Here is a 14289-nt window from a genome sequence, read left to right as displayed (position 1 = left end):
AAGTTGCCGCATCTCCGCAGCCGCCTGGGTAAGATCCTGAGCTGGACTCTGGCCACCGGCTGCTTGAACAAGAGGCGCTGACGCGGTCTCCAGAGAGGGGGTTTATTGGGGGAAGTGAGGGGCACCCGCCCGCAAAGACGCTGTCCGCGGCGCTGCCCGCGGAGGGGCCCCCGGTGCATCTCCCCGGCCTGCGCTGAGCACCGCGCAGGCCCGGACCGCACCAGGGCGGCTGCTCCGTGCCCAGGGCCAGGCGATTCCCGCGTGCTGGAGGTCCGGCCCGGCCCGGCCCGGCCCGCGGGGGCTGCCGTTCCCGTACCGGGGCTGGGCCGGGCCCGCCGCGCTCAGCTCGCCACGCCCTCGGCCCGCGCCTGCGCGCGCGCCCGCGCCGCCTCCGCCTCCTGCTCCAGCTCGTCCAGGAACCGCTCCTGGGACACCGAGTAGAAGGTGTAGCCGTCTGGGGGCGGGGGGTTAAGGAAAGCAGCGGGCGCAGCCCCGGCGCGGCCCCCCGCCCCGCCCGGCCCGGCCCCGCAGGATACAGATCCCAGCCGCCACCGCGCCGATGCCGAGGGCCAGCAGCGCGTTGCGGCCGCGGAGCCGCCGCTGCAGGAGGCGCTGGCGCTGGGCGCGCTCCACCTGCGCCATGAGAAGGCGCTGCTCGGGGCTGAGCCCCGGCTCCCGCGCCGGGTCGATGCGCCGCGCGAACGCCGCCTCCCCGCCGGGCTCCCGCGGCGCCGCCATCTTCCTCTCCGCCGCTTCCGCGCAGCGTCGTGACGTCACTTCCGGCAGGGTCCCGGCCAATCGGAAGGGCGAGGCGGGAGCGGGGCGTCGAGTGATTGGCTGAGGCCCGGCGCGCGGCCGGGCCGCTCTCTGATTGGCGGGGCCCCGTGACCGGGAAGGCGCTGGGGCGGGACCCTCCGGGCCCCTCCCGGAAGCGGCCGCGTCGCCGGGGGGTCGCGTCGGCCCAGCGGAGCCTCCCGGACCCCGAGGCGCCCGCGCGGCCCCGGCGGGGGCTCTTGGAGCCCCTGGAGCTCTGCTGCCGCGGTGCCGTCCTTGAGGCTGCTGGGCCCAGCTGCTCCATGGGGTCCCAGGCGCAGGCGGCGTCCCGGTGCCGTGAGCCAGGCCCCGTCTTCGGCGGGGTCGCGTCAGGCGTTATCGAGGATACGCTGATCCATCTGGCCACGGAAAACGAGCAGTACCTGAGCGAGCTGCCGGCTCAGGCCGGGTGCTTCAAAGAGACACAGATAGTGGGTGAGGCGGATTTTCCCAGCTATGGCTCGCTCCCGAGACAGCTCACGGCTGTGTAATTAGCTTCAGTTGACTGAAGCGTTTGCTCTTTTGTGCAGAATTTATATTCCTTTTGTCTGAAAAGTGGCACTTGGATCACTTGGCGAGGTACCAAGCAGTGGAGTTACTTGAAAGGTAACAAATACCCCGAACACTTAATGCCTTTCACGTTTCCCTCATGCGTTTGCGCCGTGCCTGCACTGTACCGCTCATTCAAACCATGTACGATGGCTTTTTGCATGTCTAGAGCTTTGTTTCTTTACTAATTTAATTCAAATTAACAGCCATCCATATGTTCTGAGTACATGCAGAATTGCTTTTCTTCTCTTTTCTTAGCAGAACTGTTTTCTGAGCAATTGTGGGTTTTGTAGGTTTATGATCAAGCAAGTAGAACAGATCTGTAAGTCCTCCAGAGAGAACATCAGAAGTCACGAACGAGGAGAAGGGAGCAGCTGGAGCTCTCCGAGCAATCAGATATGTGACACGTTTGTCCTGCGACTTGTGTCATGCATTCAGCTTGCAAGCAAGGTTTCTTTACACTATAACGTAAGCCAGCTAATCTGTTCTTATAACATTTTTTAGCAGTGTGGTAAATGATGTAGTATATTAATCTCTCTTAAAAGATAGATTTTCTCTTTGAAAGACAGTGATAATAAAATGCAGAGGATATTGAAACAGAGACCTAAATCTCTGCTTAGGGGAGATTAATTGTCGCTTGTCAAGTAACAATTTGTCAGGAGATGATCCCAGTACTGGGAAAAAAAGTACAGGCAGCGGGAGAACTCATGCTGTGGTTGTTGAAGTTGTACGGCTGCGGAGGGCTCACACCTCTCTGGAGAAGGTTTGCGGAGTGGAGGAAACCTGCGGGAAGGGTCTGGGCTGGATTCCTCATCCAGCTTAAAAAGACGTGCGAGACGGGGGTTAGCGGGCAGTGTCGCTTGTCATTAAATTCCACGGGAGGAGTAAAGCAGAAAGTACTTTGTTCTTAGCAAGTGCCTTATTGCCTAGAAGATAATTGTTTGGTTTTTTTTTTCCCTTCAGGTAGTTAACAGTGACACAGCTTTAAAGTTCCTGCAGTCCTTAAAATACTTGTACACTAAACAGGAATTGCTGGAGTCGGAGCTTGTTGTTTTGAAAACTCTGCACTTCCAGATCAACGTGTCAACCCCTTTGGCTTATGTGGAATTGCTTCTAGAGGTTTTAGGTGAGAGTTTTAATAGGAGAGAGTGGGAAAGAATCTTTTTAAAAGCGGAATAGAGCTACTACTGATCTGAAACTAAACGTCTCATGTTAGGAATTTTTACACACTGTGAAGGCACGTGAACCTTTTCAGATTGTCCAGGGCTTTATTTTTCAGCTGAGAGCCCTGTTCTTAGTAGAAACTGATGAGTGTTTTTGGACAGCCCCTCATGACTTGTTCAGTAAAAGATTAAATGTTTCAAACCCCCAAAACCTACCGTAAGGCCACATTTTCTACACTGACTTACAATTTTTTTTTGCCCGGGTCTGACAACCTGAATTTCAGAATGAGTGAAATCACACTGAAAGCGCCTGTGGCGTTCAGAAACAAAGGGCAGTTGTCACCAGAAATCTCCATCCCTCACTTCCAGTAACTAACACTTCTTTCTAATCCAGCTTGATGACTCAAAGTGTGTGGCTGATTTCCTGTGATCTCTGTGCTAGGACATAACGGCTGCTTGCTTCCTGCAAAACCGCTGCATCAGATGTGTATACAACTACTAGACTTCTCCTATCTTACACGAGATGCCATCTACAACACTTTGCTGAAGATTGCCATCGAAAATTCGACACCGAGCAAACTGCAGGTGTAAGTAGCTCATGTGACTATTACTTAAAATAACTATTTGAAACTAAAGCCCTAAGAAATAGTAACATAATTCCCATTGTGCCATTTTTTGAGCATGTTTTAAAACAAGATTTTAATTTGGGGGGCTTTCAGCATTGTTTATCGATCTTAACAACCAGTTCAAAGCAATGTGCTTCACCACGTTCGCTTTAGGGGTGAGACAGGAAAGTGTTTAACTTAATTGTAAAAACCCAGCTTTAGCACTGTCGACTGAAGTTACCAGCATCAGGCTTTATTTGGGGTAAGGTAACGTGTCTGTGGGCTGTGCAGTGGTTACAGAAGTGGGGTGTTTTTGTGCTGTAAAGCCACATCGTGTTACACCAGAAGACACTTTCACTTGTGCAGAGCAAAGTTTTTGACAGTGAAGGAAGATTTCATGCTCTTGGCTGTTGGAATCATCAGCACAAGCGTGTTCATACTAAACCCTGGGCACTGGAAGCAGGTACAGTCGCTTCTAAATGCATTAGCTCTATGTAAAGAAATGTGAGTTGTTTATATGTTTGAGCAGAGCGAGATGGGGAAACTACTGGGAGCAGCGTGAAGGAGGCGACGACCTCCCGGTTCTTCGTCAGGAAGCGCCGGAGGCGCAGGGGCGGGCGGCTGGTGCCTGCGCTGGTGCTGCAGCCCCCTGACAGCCAGAGCTGCCCCCAGACGCAGTCCCACAGGACAGCTTTGTGCCCAAACTGCCCCCGAGTGCTGCAGCAAACGGCCTATTTCAGACAGTGGCCTTATGGTGTTAGTAGAAGCAATTAGACTGGACGATCAAAAGCAAGCAAGCAAAAACCCAACCGAATAAATAAACCAGACTGAGACGTGTGCCCTTGAGGCGTGGTTACTGCCCTTAGATTTGGAGGATTATGTCTGTAAACTGCTGTCTCTTAGGCACTGTAAGCAGGTACCTTCCTTTTTTTTTTTTTTTTTTTTAAAGGTTGTGGAGCATTTAAACTCCATCACTGGCATTACTTCACAAAGCATCTTGGAATTTTCTTATGCAGTACTGAAACACATCACTGGCAGCACCACTCCACAGCAGCGCCCTAGGAACTGTGGGACAAAAGCTCCAGGGAACAGAATTACGGCCTTTAACTAGATCTTCGATGGCCGGTCCCTGGCGTCAGCAGCCCACGCTGTGAGAGCAGAGGGGTTGCGGCCCACTGGGGGCTGTCACCCGCTCCCTGCCCCAGGCCAGCGGCTGCAGGACTCTTGCAGACACTCATCACTACTTTAAACACTGTCAAACCTTGTTAAGCTCTCAGTGGCACAAAGAAGTGCTGATGGGTCTTAGAAAACATTTTATTTCAAACTGTAGTTAACTCCTTAATGACCAAGCAGAGCTTCCGTGAGTTCTTCCATGTTCTTCCCTGTAACATTTTGCTTTTCTAACCTTGTTAAGCTGTAACAGAGCAGTGTCAAACTCAGGGGTGTTTTGAAGTTCAGCAGTAATTTAGACACGTGTCTAAAGCCCCCAAAATACCAGTTTAGCATCTATTTGATAGCTGATTTTTTTAATTCTGTTCATCTCGGTAATAGAACTTTACATATTGCTTTCCTACATACTACTTGTAATAACGGTATTTTAAATAAAGTGTCTTGTGGATTTTTGGTATTGTAAACAGTTCATACTGGTTAATATTAAGAGACATCTTATTTGACTTTCTCCACCAAAACGCAAACACTACAGCTGCCAGGACGAGTTCTTACACGGCTACTTGTTATAGAACTGGGAGGAGACCCAGGCCAGGCCCCACTTCAGGTTAGTTAACATAAATTTCAGTGCTTTTGTCCATTGCTCTTCAGAGTTAAATTGTGTTTTAATGGAGTAAGAGCCACCGCTGCCGCCTGTATCTTCAATCTTCCCTTTCTCCACGTCCATCCTGTGTTACACACAAAGTTTTATTAGTGTTATTACTGCTGCAAGCATTTAATCTCAATGATGTCATTTGAAGTTTGAGTCTGACATTTCTGTTATTCTATGTAAGAATACTTTCTTTTTAAAGGAGATGGAGAAAGCCTGAGGTCTTCATCTGAGGAAGTTAGCTTTAAATTTCAGTTAAGCTAAGAGCAAAGGTGGTGATGGCACACATGACCGAGCAGAGGGGGAGGCTGCGGAGCGGCGGGACCGAGGCAGCCGCGGAGCTGTGCCCGTGCAGAGCCCCCCAGAGCCACGTGGGCAGCGGAGGAGGCGCCGCAGCCTCACTCACCTGTAAGGCAAACAAAACCGAGTTTCGCCTTTTTCCACTTCCTCTTTAAACTGCTGCACGCAGTCCAGGAAAGCCACCATTGCATGGTCAAACTTATTGTCCCAGAAGAACCGGAGGCCTCCAGAGCAGTACAGGGGGAGCTCCTGGAAGAGACACTGCTGTCAGCACCCCGAGCACTCCGCTGTACGCGTGGTCACTGCAGCTCCTTAGTCTTGTGCCAAGCTTACATTAGTCATAGAATGCTCACAAATGGTTTGTGGCACATCATGAGTGTGACTGGGTTTGTGGCAAGTGCCGACCAGGTGCAGGCTCAGGTTGCTAACCCCCAGCACCCAGCCCGAATGGGGCCACCTCCCCCCGGCCAGCGGCGGGGACAATCCTGCTGGGCAGAGGAGGGGCCCGGTGCGGGACACGGAGCGAGAGGTGACTGTGCTGGAGGTGGGGGCAGCTGGCGCTCCTGGCTGGAGCGGGGGGCTCTCCTGCACCACACGTTCATACAGAGCTGAGGTTGTCTCCGCAGCCCCCCGTGCGACCAGGGCTCTGTGACGCTCACAGCCAACGTCCTGGGACTTGTGCAGGGTCCCTTACCTTCGATTTGTCTGTGAGGGACTCTAAGTACGAGTGGTTGCCGTAGGGTACGAGACGGTATCTGAAAGGAGAGAGGATTCACAGGCAGATGTGTCCAACTGCCTTTGGTTCAGGAATGAAGGATGTACTGTACTGCAAATACCTTTGGAACTTCAGGCCCATTTTGTTGGCAAGGGCGTGTAGCAAGAGCACAGTCTGCCCCCAGGCAGCGTTGATCTCGTTCCATTCTACAGGGACGCTGGGGAGGCGGCCAAGTCTGAAGTTATTTATTGTGCCAAACTGGCCACTGTGCCTGTGATAAGAGGAATTATAAATAAGCGCAGCGGGACAGGAACACTCCTGGCACGCCAACCAAACAAGGGTCACAGAACACAGGCTGCTAAGCCAGCCAGAGCAGGGTGGGGGGCTCTGATTAGAGAACATATGGACTTACAACCCCTTGTCCTCCTTTTATGAGAGTTTGTAAACCCCAACCAACCCCCCAAGCTACCTGCTCTGTAGAGCCTGACACGGCGCGTTACCGCCGGGTAGCGCAGTCGGTCCCGGTTCGTGCCGGGGTGGGTGAAGGAGCTGTTTCAGAGTTCACTCTGACCCCTGCGCAGGGTCACAAACCTCCCTCGGCAGACAGACGCCACTGGGAGCCGTGACCAGGTGCTTTGCTGTGGGGTAACTCTGACCTGACCGACTACCCCCTCCCTGGCCCAGGCAGGGTGGCTTCAGCAGCCTCGCGCTGCAGGTTCGGAGCAAATCGACACGCGGCTCCGGTGTCCATTACCAGATGTGAAAGGTCGCGTTGAACACGTTGGTTTTCTTTAATTTATCCAGTTGCATCTGGGCATAACGCATCTGGTTGTCCACGCTTTTCAGCTCGTCATCTAGCTCCAGCTGCTGCCTCTTGAATTCACAGTATTCCTTCTGATACCTTTTAACAAAAGCAAAATAAGAAACACTAAGTGCAGGCTTTTACAGAAAGCGACTGCTTGCGCAGCATACTAGGTTCCTTTGGTCTAGGAACAAGCCACTTGCATTTGGGCGTTACTTAACGGTTTCTCCACATTATAATCTCATTTATCTGTACCTAAAATCCCTGCCATAAACTGCAGTTGTCGTTCACTCACTGAGCTTCTTCCTGCTCCAGCCGCTCTGCCTCTGCCCTGACTCTCTCGAAGTCTTCGGCCACGATCTTGCGGTTCTTCTCAACGTCCTCCAGCTCCTGGATCAGCTGCTCTTCCTCCAGCGCAAGTTCCTTCAGTTCCGTTTGCAGTTTCTCCTTGTCATCCTCGTTCATTTGCTCCAGTATCTCCAGACATCTCCTGGAGGAGAGCAGGAGGATCACCGATGGGACTCTGCTCCCCCGCGCACCTCTCGCCCCCCCGCGCCGACCCTGCGCCGCGAGCCGGGACCCGCACGGGGGGAGCGGGACGGCAGCCGCGGGCCCGGTGCTGCCCCTCGGCCGTGTCTGCGTGGCCCTCACTGGCCCGGGCGCTGCCGGTCGTTCAGCGGGCTCAGACTCGGCTGGAGAAGCCGCATACCACGGGACTCTCAAGAATATTTTTTTCATTTCCTTCAGAGAAAGGAAACCCCAAGTGCTGAAGTCAGGGACGACTCGCTGATCCCGAGAGCCGGACCAAGGCTGTACCCCTTCCCTCGGCCTCACCCCAGGCAGCTCGGTCTCGGGATCACTCACTTGTAGTTCTGGCATTCGTTCTCGGTGATGTTCAGCTGCGTGTCCAGCTGGTCCAGCAGCGTGTCCGTGCACTCCTCGCACAGAGGGTGATCCACGTCTGTCTGCCCTGACATAATGTCAAAGAGGTCGCCGGTGACCTGCAGGGAGAGCTCACCGTTACTGCGGGGCAGGACACGGGCAGCTCCTGGCTGGTCAACAGACCGGCCTGCACTTCTTCAGTCGGCAAAGTCCTTTTTGGAGGTCGAATCCTGACTTAAAAGAAGCTAGCTTTACTGAACTACTCACCAACAAAAATACTGGAAGGCTGGTGCTATGGGAAACTGCAGTTTAACCCTGCAGAGCATCGAGAAAAACTGACGCTCCACTCAAAAGCGTCCAAGTTTACCAGCTCGCGCGAGACTTGCCTTCAGTCTCCGGCTGAGGTTTTCCATGGTGCCGCCATCCGAGGCCTCTCCGATCAGCGTGAAGCTGTTGGCGCTCTCTGTCGACATCATTCTTGGAAAAAATTTCATTGAGAGCTGAGTGCTGAGGGTCTAGGGGAGCCGGGTCCAGCACTACACTGAAGTCTGAGGCTAGTTCAGGAGTCAGGAAGGAAGAACACCAAGAGGCAAAGGGACGGGGGAGACTCCCGCGGGGGCTCCGCGGGGACGGCGCCTGCGTTCGCCCGTGGGTAACGCGCAGGGCCCCGAACGCGCTGAATTTACATCGACTCAAGGGCTGCGCCGCTGCCCGCTGAGGAGCCCGAGCGCCGCGGGGGGGCCTGAGGGGGATCACGCGAAACGGGCTGTTTGCACAAGGGCGACGGGGTCCCTGCGGCTGAGGGGGGGCCCCGGGGACCCGCCCGCGGCCGCGCTCCGGGCTGGGGCGGGCCGGGGGCAGCGCGGCGGCGGCCGTACCTGGCCGGCGGGATGAACCTCCGGGACACGCCATCCTGCCGGTGCTCGGCGAAGGCTTCCTGCGGGGCGAGGGGACGCGGTCACCGGGGGGCGCGGGGGGGGGGGCCGGTGCCGCCCCGCCCGCCGCCGCCGCTGCCGCCGCCCTACCTCCGTCGCGGCGCTCTCCTCCTCGTGCGCGTCGCCGGGCCGGGCCGGGGCGGCCGTCAGCAGCGGGGCTGCGGGAGAGGAGGCGTCACCGGGAACCGGGGCTGGGCCCCGGCCCCCGCCCCGGCCCCCGCCCCGGCCCCCCGCGCCCCACGCCGCCGGTACCGGTGAGCTCCTGGACCGTGAGGCGGTCGAGGATCTTGAAGGAGGTGTCGAGCTTCAGCGGCTGGCTGCAGCGCTGGCAGACGAAGCTGACCTGCGCGGTGCAGGCGGGCGGGCGGCCGCCCTCCATGGCGCCGCTCAGCCCCGCGCCCGCCCCGCCATCGCCGCGCGACGGATGTGACGCGAGCGGCCGGGCACGGTCCTGGCAGGGGTGTACAGGGGCCGCGGCCGCCATTTTCTGTCGCCCCCCCGCTCCCAGCCAGGCGCCCCGGGGCGGCCCTGTGAGCGGCCAGGACCCGGCGGCGCGTGCGCGCGGGTCACGCGGCGGCGTGCGCGCGCGGCATTGGCGGGCGCGCTGCGTGAGGTCAGTTCCGGTGGCGGCGACGCCGGTGGTGGGGGCAGGCGGCAGCGCGGCCCCGCGCCAAACCCGCACCCGGACCCGCACCCGCACCCGCCCCGCCGCCGCCATGGCCTCGCTGCTCAAGGTGGACCCGGAGGTGAAGCTCAAGGTGCGTCCCCGCCGCCCCCCCGCCGCCCCGGGCCGGCGCCGGTCTGGGCCTCGGGGCGGGGCGGGCTCGGGGCCGCCCCGGGGCCGCCGCCCGCCCGCCCGCCCGCCTCGCCGCGGCCCTTGGTCCCGTGGCCGCCGAGCGCGGCCCAACCGCCGCGCGGCTCAGTGCCACCCCGCCGGGAGCCGCGGCGGGCGGAACGGGGCCGGGGCTGAGCCGCGGCCGCCCCCGGCGCGGCGCGGTGGATTCTCCTCTCGGCGCCCCCCGCGCCGCAGCCGGCTTTAGCGGGAGCCGCTCGGTTTGCAGCTGTCCCCGCTCCCTCTGGACCGCGCTCCCGAGCCCGGCCCGTGCCGGCCGGGCGGCCCGGGAGCTGCTCTCGCGGCCCCCGGCAGCAGCCGCTCGGTGTTCGCGGGCTTTCCCAGCTCCCGGGCGCTCCTGGCGGGGAGGAGGCCGTTCCTGGGGACAGCCCGGAGCCAGGCCGTCGCCCGGCTCTGCAGCCGCCGAGCCCCGCTGTGCCAGAGCGGCTCTGAGCTGTTGCCTTTCTCCCCTGCAGGTGGATTCCTTCCGGGAGCGGATCACGAGCGAGGTGCGTATCCCTGCCGCTGCCCCGGGTCGCGGTAGGACGGGCCAGGGGCCGTGTGGCCGTACCTGACAGGCTCGGTTGCCATTTGAGCCTCTCCCGGGACCTCAGCAGAGCTCGGGGAGTCGCTCGCCAGCCGGAGCGAGGTTGCGCGTCCTCGTGGCCCTCCTGGCATCTTCCCCTTGGGCTGGCAGGACACCTGCCCCCGTGCAGGACTCGTGTCCTCTCCCGGTTCCTGCCTCCGGACAGCGACTCCCCCGGGGTTCTCACCTGCAAGCGGGAACCTCGCGGCACGGTTTCACGTCGTTTGTTCTTTTTCTCTTAGGCTGAAGACCTGGTGGCAAACTTTTTCCCAAAGAAGCTGTTAGAACTTGATGGGTTCCTTAAGGTAAGGCCTGCGTTGTCCTCTGTATCCCTTTTCATTTTCAAGCCACCCGCTGAAAGCCCCGTGGCAGCTCCCGCCCCGGTGTTTCGCCTTGTTACAAAGACGCGAGGCAGCGGCTGGGTCACTTGCACTGGAGTGCTGTTAGCTCTAGAGGGGGTGCTTCCTTTTCCAGTTTTCTTTGTGTGATCACCACATTTATCTTTCTTACGCATTCTGCAACTCTGGGCTGTCCTTCGCAATGCCGTGGGCTCCCCGGGACTCCGGCCTTGCAGACAGTTGATAGCTTTGATCACGGCCTGGAGCTGGCACGCTGTTCTCGGGTGGAGGGAGGCCTCCTCACAGGCCTATTGTTAGACTTTTTTTCTCATGCATCCTTATTTTATAGTTGAGTAAGAGGGAGGCCTGAATCGTTTGTCTTCTCATTGTGTTTGGTGTGACAGAACTTGTTAGTTCATAATTAAGTAACAAATCTGCTTCATTTTCTAGGAGCCTATCCTCAATATTCACGATCTTACTCAGATCCATTCGGACATGAACCTCCCAGTGCCTGACCCAATTCTCCTCACGAACAGCCATGATGGACTGGACGGGGTAAGGTTACTCTCTTGGCTGTGATCCCTATTTCTGTTAATTAAAACTGCATGGCTTGCTCTGTGCTGGAGTAGGGCGTTCTTGTTTAATAACTGGCTGTGGCTCTCCCGAAGGCTTTTAGGAATTGGTCTCTCGAGCCTGGGAGGTTGCTGGAGGTAACGCTGTGCTCTGCAGTCCTCCTTTGTTTTTAAAGAAGGGTGCTTAGAAACCAGGAGCGTAGCAGAGGCTCTAAAGTTTTCCTTATTTCCTTTGCAACACTGTTACAGCTTACGACTAGTTTGTGAGTAAAACATTTTGTATATTTTAGCCAAATATGAAAAAGAGGAAGCTGGAAGACCGCGAAGAGACCTTTCAGGGTAAGAGTCCCCAAGTCTCTTGTGTTGCTGCCTGCCCCCTGAACCAGTGCACCGTGCCGTAGGGATGTGAAACCGCCTGAACCCCACCTGCCCTGTCCTGACAGCAGCTGCTGCTCACGCGGGCCTGTCCCCCGCGGAGCCTGACCTACGGACGTTCTGTTGTGGAGGGAGGAGTCAGGTTCCAGCTCCTAGAAGCATAATCAGGACTTCTCTGATAGACATCGGTAGTACTTGCGGGAGCTTGGGCTGCTGATCTCTCTCTGGCTCTGTGCTGAAAGCTCTCCTTGTCTGGAGGAAGATACCAGGCTTTGGATTAAGCTGAGGCAGAAACGTCTCATGCACGTGCATCAGGAAAATCCTTTGCGCCCAGCTTCAGCAGCCCAGAGCTCCTCAGCTCTTGCCTCTGCTCTGTGTTTTCTCTTTTCCTTCCTTTGCGGTAACCGCTGTTATCCCAGGTCACATTTCCCCTTCCCCGCAGGTTAACTGTAGCTGGCTCAGTGTCCACTCGTGCCTCTGTGGGAGATAAGAGGCGCATGCGGACCTTTGGTCTGACCCCCGGCGCAGCCGTTGCTCCGCGCTGCTGACGCGGGGTGTTCCTCTCCTCTGTGCTAGGTACCAAAGTGTTCGTCATGCCCAACGGGATGCTGAAGAGCAACCAGCAGCTGGTGGACATCATTGAGAAAGTGAAACCAGAAATCAGGCTGCTTATTGAGAAGTGTAATACGGTGGGTATGGGCGCTGCAGCTCGTGGAGGCAGTAGGATGCTTTTGCTCCTGGAGAGGCAAAGCTGCTCTGAGTGGAAGGAACAGGCTTCTCTGTACTCTGTAGATGAGGAAGGATGGGATTCCTACTGCAGGGTCCAGAAGTGGCCGGGAGGTAGCTGTAGGGAAATCAGGTTTTTGTGAGCCCTTGGGGAGCTCTGTAGTTCACCTCAAGGAGGATGATGTCTGTGACAGAGGCTCCTTCCTTGAGGCTTTTCTTTGCCCTCCTTTTGCACAGTCAGACACCTGCTGGGACCTTCTGTGGCCCAGCCAGGAGAGCTTCCCGTGGGAAGCTGCGCGTGTGCTGTGCTGGTTTGTGGTGTCCCGGCCACGTGGAAATGATCTCGGAAGTGTTGTGTGAGGGTTAAGGACCCGCGGCAAAGGCGGGGGGCTTTTGGTAAAACTTGTGGGTGGGGTCTCTGTGGGGATGGGGGCGCTGATCAGTGTTGTGGTCTCTCCACCGCAGGTCAAAATGTGGGTGCAGCTTCTCATCCCCAGGATAGAAGATGGAAACAACTTTGGTGTTTCTATTCAGGTAAGGCACTGCCCGCTCCGTGCTGCGCCCCGGGGACGTGCATCTCTTGGGTTCCTCAATCTCGCATTTGATGGCACCTGGCAGCAGCGGTCATGGGGTTGGTTTAGGCTTTAAAGCCCAAACCCGAGGTTGATGTGGCACTGCTGAGACCTGCTGCTTTCGGAGCCCTGAGGGCCAGCTGCAGCCTCCTGAAGCTCATGGCTTCCGCGTGTTCCCTGCAGGAGGAAACAGTTGCTGAGCTTCGAACTGTGGAGAGTGAGGCAGCGTCCTACCTGGACCAGATTTCTAGGTAGGTGTGCAAGAGCAGACCTCCTCTTTGGGATCCCCTTGGGAAAATAAAGCGTTTGGGATAGGTCCCCCAGCTTCTCCAGGGCAGCTTGGGCCTGGAAAATAATCTTGATGCTGTTTATCTGACTTTTAGTCTTTCCCTTTTCCTACCAGATACTATATCACAAGAGCAAAGTTGGTTTCCAAAATAGCTAAGTACCCTCATGTGGTGAGTAAAGGGGAAAGTGGAGATTTACGTGTTACATGCTGCTGCTTTTTGGGACTCTTTGGGCCTTTTTGAGCTGAGGGTTCTGGGGGAAAAGGGGGGATCACACAAGGCTGCAGGACGTCTGTGTTAGAGGAGAGCAAGCTGGAGGGGGGAGTCCTGTGCCAAAGGTGGGGCCTCTGCCTGGTGCGCGGGAGGCGCAGCCGGGCTCGGGCCGCTCAGCCCCGTGCCTGCTCTCCGCAGGAGGACTATCGCCGCACGGTGACGGAGATCGACGAGAAGGAGTACATTAGTCTGCGCCTGATCATTTCAGAGCTGAGGAATCAATACGTAAGTGAAAAACGAGCTGGTGCTGGCTGCCTGCATAGCAGCCGAGAGCGCCCTTTGGCCCCGGCACTGCTGCCCCCTCGGCCCCAGCACCCTGCCTGTCGCCTTCCTGCGCCGCTTGGGCTCCAATGACAGGAGCCAGCTGTTTTCAACTGAGTGTCCAGGAGGCTTGCACAAAATGTTCCTTCCACCTCGGTGGGAACCTGTGATCCTAAACTCTTCAGGCAGCACCAGCCACTCCTGGGGGCTGTAGAGGAATCTCTGTGGTGTTGGATGTGTCCGCCTGAAGGGCCCTGGACTGGGCGTGCAGGTGTACGCGGGGGTGGCGGGTGGTGCCGGGGTGAGCTGCGCTGCTGCTCCAACCAGTGCTTGTCCGGGGAGCTGGATGGCTTCACCCTTCTTGTCTGAGTCCTGTTCTCCCTTTCTGCAGGTCACTTTGCATGACATGATCCTTAAAAACATCGAGAAGATCAAGAGGCCTCGGAGCAGCAATGCTGAGACCCTCTATTAAGTGTCAACGTTTGAACTTGAGAACTGTTCAGTCGACTAAAGACCGTCATTGCCTTGGTTTGTTACGTGACTATCGAGATGGGAAACTGGCTGGAAATAGTATTGCATTCTTAGTTAAACTCTAAAGAAATTCTTGCCTAGTTTTGTGATTGGTTTTGTTCAGGTCTCAGGAGCTCTCCCTCCCTCTAGTAACTGGTAACGAGAAGGCCGTGCTGCTTTGGGGTGCCCTAGAGGCTACTGCAGAGTGAGAGCACCAGCCAGGCAGGAACATTCCTTCATGCCTTTCTTCCTACCCGAGTAGGAATGACACTCGAGACCAAGCCCTTGCCCTGTCCCGTCTCTCGGCCAGAGCCTTCCCTGGGCTCTCTGGGAGGGGCAGGCAGCCCAGCGGGAGCGCAGGCCGCGGGCGGTGCCGG

At 57.0% G+C, this 14289-nt stretch overlaps 4 protein-coding genes across 8 annotated transcripts; 2 read left to right on the top strand and 2 right to left on the bottom strand.

Annotated features, from left to right (window-relative positions):
- Window positions 1-88: 88 nt before the first annotated feature.
- Window positions 89-777, bottom strand: COA3 (cytochrome c oxidase assembly factor 3). Its single transcript, XM_074926554.1, has 2 exons — window positions 537-777; window positions 89-454 (listed from the first exon to the last, which is right to left on the bottom strand). The coding sequence occupies exons 1-2, from the start codon at window positions 736-738 to the stop codon at window positions 342-344; spliced, it is 315 nt and encodes a 104-aa protein (XP_074782655.1). The 5' UTR covers window positions 739-777; the 3' UTR covers window positions 89-341.
- Window positions 778-931: 154 nt separating this feature from the next.
- Window positions 932-4247, top strand: CNTD1 (cyclin N-terminal domain containing 1). 2 transcript variants are annotated; one of them, XM_074926471.1, is made up of 7 exons: window positions 932-1248; window positions 1344-1419; window positions 1656-1830; window positions 2326-2488; window positions 2968-3112; window positions 3497-3593; window positions 4080-4247. In XM_074926471.1, exons 1-7 carry the CDS (start codon window positions 1077-1079, stop codon window positions 4239-4241), a joined length of 990 nt encoding a protein of 329 aa, XP_074782572.1. In that variant the 5' UTR covers window positions 932-1076; the 3' UTR covers window positions 4242-4247. The 2 variants fall into 2 exon arrangements, with proteins under 2 accessions (XP_074782572.1, XP_074782573.1); XM_074926472.1 differs by having other exon boundaries at window positions 4147-4199.
- A 171-nt stretch (window positions 4248-4418) lies between these two features.
- Window positions 4419-9298, bottom strand: BECN1 (beclin 1). 3 transcript variants are annotated; one of them, XM_074926466.1, is made up of 11 exons: window positions 8833-9298; window positions 8671-8738; window positions 8524-8582; window positions 8032-8122; window positions 7628-7764; window positions 7059-7253; window positions 6716-6862; window positions 6083-6232; window positions 5941-6001; window positions 5353-5495; window positions 4419-5025 (listed from the first exon to the last, which is right to left on the bottom strand). In XM_074926466.1, the coding sequence occupies exons 1-11, from the start codon at window positions 9296-9298 to the stop codon at window positions 4857-4859; spliced, it is 1686 nt and encodes a 561-aa protein (XP_074782567.1). In that variant the 3' UTR covers window positions 4419-4856. The 3 variants fall into 3 exon arrangements, with proteins under 3 accessions (XP_074782567.1, XP_074782568.1, XP_074782569.1); XM_074926467.1 differs by lacking the exon at window positions 5353-5495 and having other exon boundaries at window positions 4855-5025; XM_074926468.1 differs by lacking the exons at window positions 5353-5495; window positions 7628-7764; window positions 8032-8122 and having other exon boundaries at window positions 4855-5025.
- On the top strand, window positions 9207-14013 carry PSME3 (proteasome activator subunit 3). Of its 2 annotated transcripts, XM_074926469.1 has the most exons (12): window positions 9207-9338; window positions 9889-9921; window positions 10241-10303; window positions 10787-10891; window positions 11199-11247; window positions 11860-11994; window positions 12251-12269; window positions 12453-12543; window positions 12765-12832; window positions 12985-13039; window positions 13280-13366; window positions 13794-14013. In XM_074926469.1, exons 1-12 carry the CDS (start codon window positions 9297-9299, stop codon window positions 13872-13874), a joined length of 828 nt encoding a protein of 275 aa, XP_074782570.1. In that variant the 5' UTR covers window positions 9207-9296; the 3' UTR covers window positions 13875-14013. The 2 variants fall into 2 exon arrangements, with proteins under 2 accessions (XP_074782570.1, XP_074782571.1); XM_074926470.1 differs by lacking the exon at window positions 12251-12269 and having other exon boundaries at window positions 11860-11972; window positions 12475-12543.
- Window positions 14014-14289: the final 276 nt, after the last annotated feature.

The sequence above is a fragment of the Athene noctua genome, chromosome 25 (assembly GCF_965140245.1).
Source record: "Athene noctua chromosome 25, bAthNoc1.hap1.1, whole genome shotgun sequence".
Classification (NCBI taxonomy): Eukaryota; Metazoa; Chordata; class Aves; order Strigiformes; family Strigidae; genus Athene; species Athene noctua.
Note: the sequence above shows the minus strand (reverse complement) of the source record. Positions and strands in the feature narration are given on the sequence as shown.

Coding starts and splice junctions, on each gene's coding strand:
- BECN1 (XM_074926466.1), bottom strand. CDS start 9,298: ATGGCGGCGGCGGGGCGGGTGCGGGTGCGGGTCCGGGTGCGGGTTTGG. Junction 7,254..7,627: donor AACGAATGCCAGAACTACAA/GTGAGTGATCCC, acceptor GCTCTCCTCCAG/GAGATGTCTGGAGATACTGG. Junction 5,026..5,352: donor CGGTTTTGTTTGCCTTACAG/GTGAGTGAGGCT, acceptor TGTGTAACACAG/GATGGACGTGGAGAAAGGGA.
- CNTD1 (XM_074926471.1), top strand. CDS start 1,077: ATGGGGTCCCAGGCGCAGGCGGCGTCCCGGTGCCGTGAGCCAGGCCCC. Junction 3,113..3,496: donor ACACCGAGCAAACTGCAGGT/GTAAGTAGCTCA, acceptor TCACTTGTGCAG/AGCAAAGTTTTTGACAGTGA. Junction 3,594..4,079: donor ACCCTGGGCACTGGAAGCAG/GTACAGTCGCTT, acceptor TTTTTTTTAAAG/GTTGTGGAGCATTTAAACTC.
- COA3 (XM_074926554.1), bottom strand. CDS start 738: ATGGCGGCGCCGCGGGAGCCCGGCGGGGAGGCGGCGTTCGCGCGGCGC. Junction 455..536: donor CGCGGTGGCGGCTGGGATCT/GTATCCTGCGGG, acceptor CCCCGCCCCCAG/ACGGCTACACCTTCTACTCG.
- PSME3 (XM_074926469.1), top strand. CDS start 9,297: ATGGCCTCGCTGCTCAAGGTGGACCCGGAGGTGAAGCTCAAG. Junction 10,892..11,198: donor GCCATGATGGACTGGACGGG/GTAAGGTTACTC, acceptor TGTATATTTTAG/CCAAATATGAAAAAGAGGAA. Junction 13,367..13,793: donor CAGAGCTGAGGAATCAATAC/GTAAGTGAAAAA, acceptor CCCTTTCTGCAG/GTCACTTTGCATGACATGAT.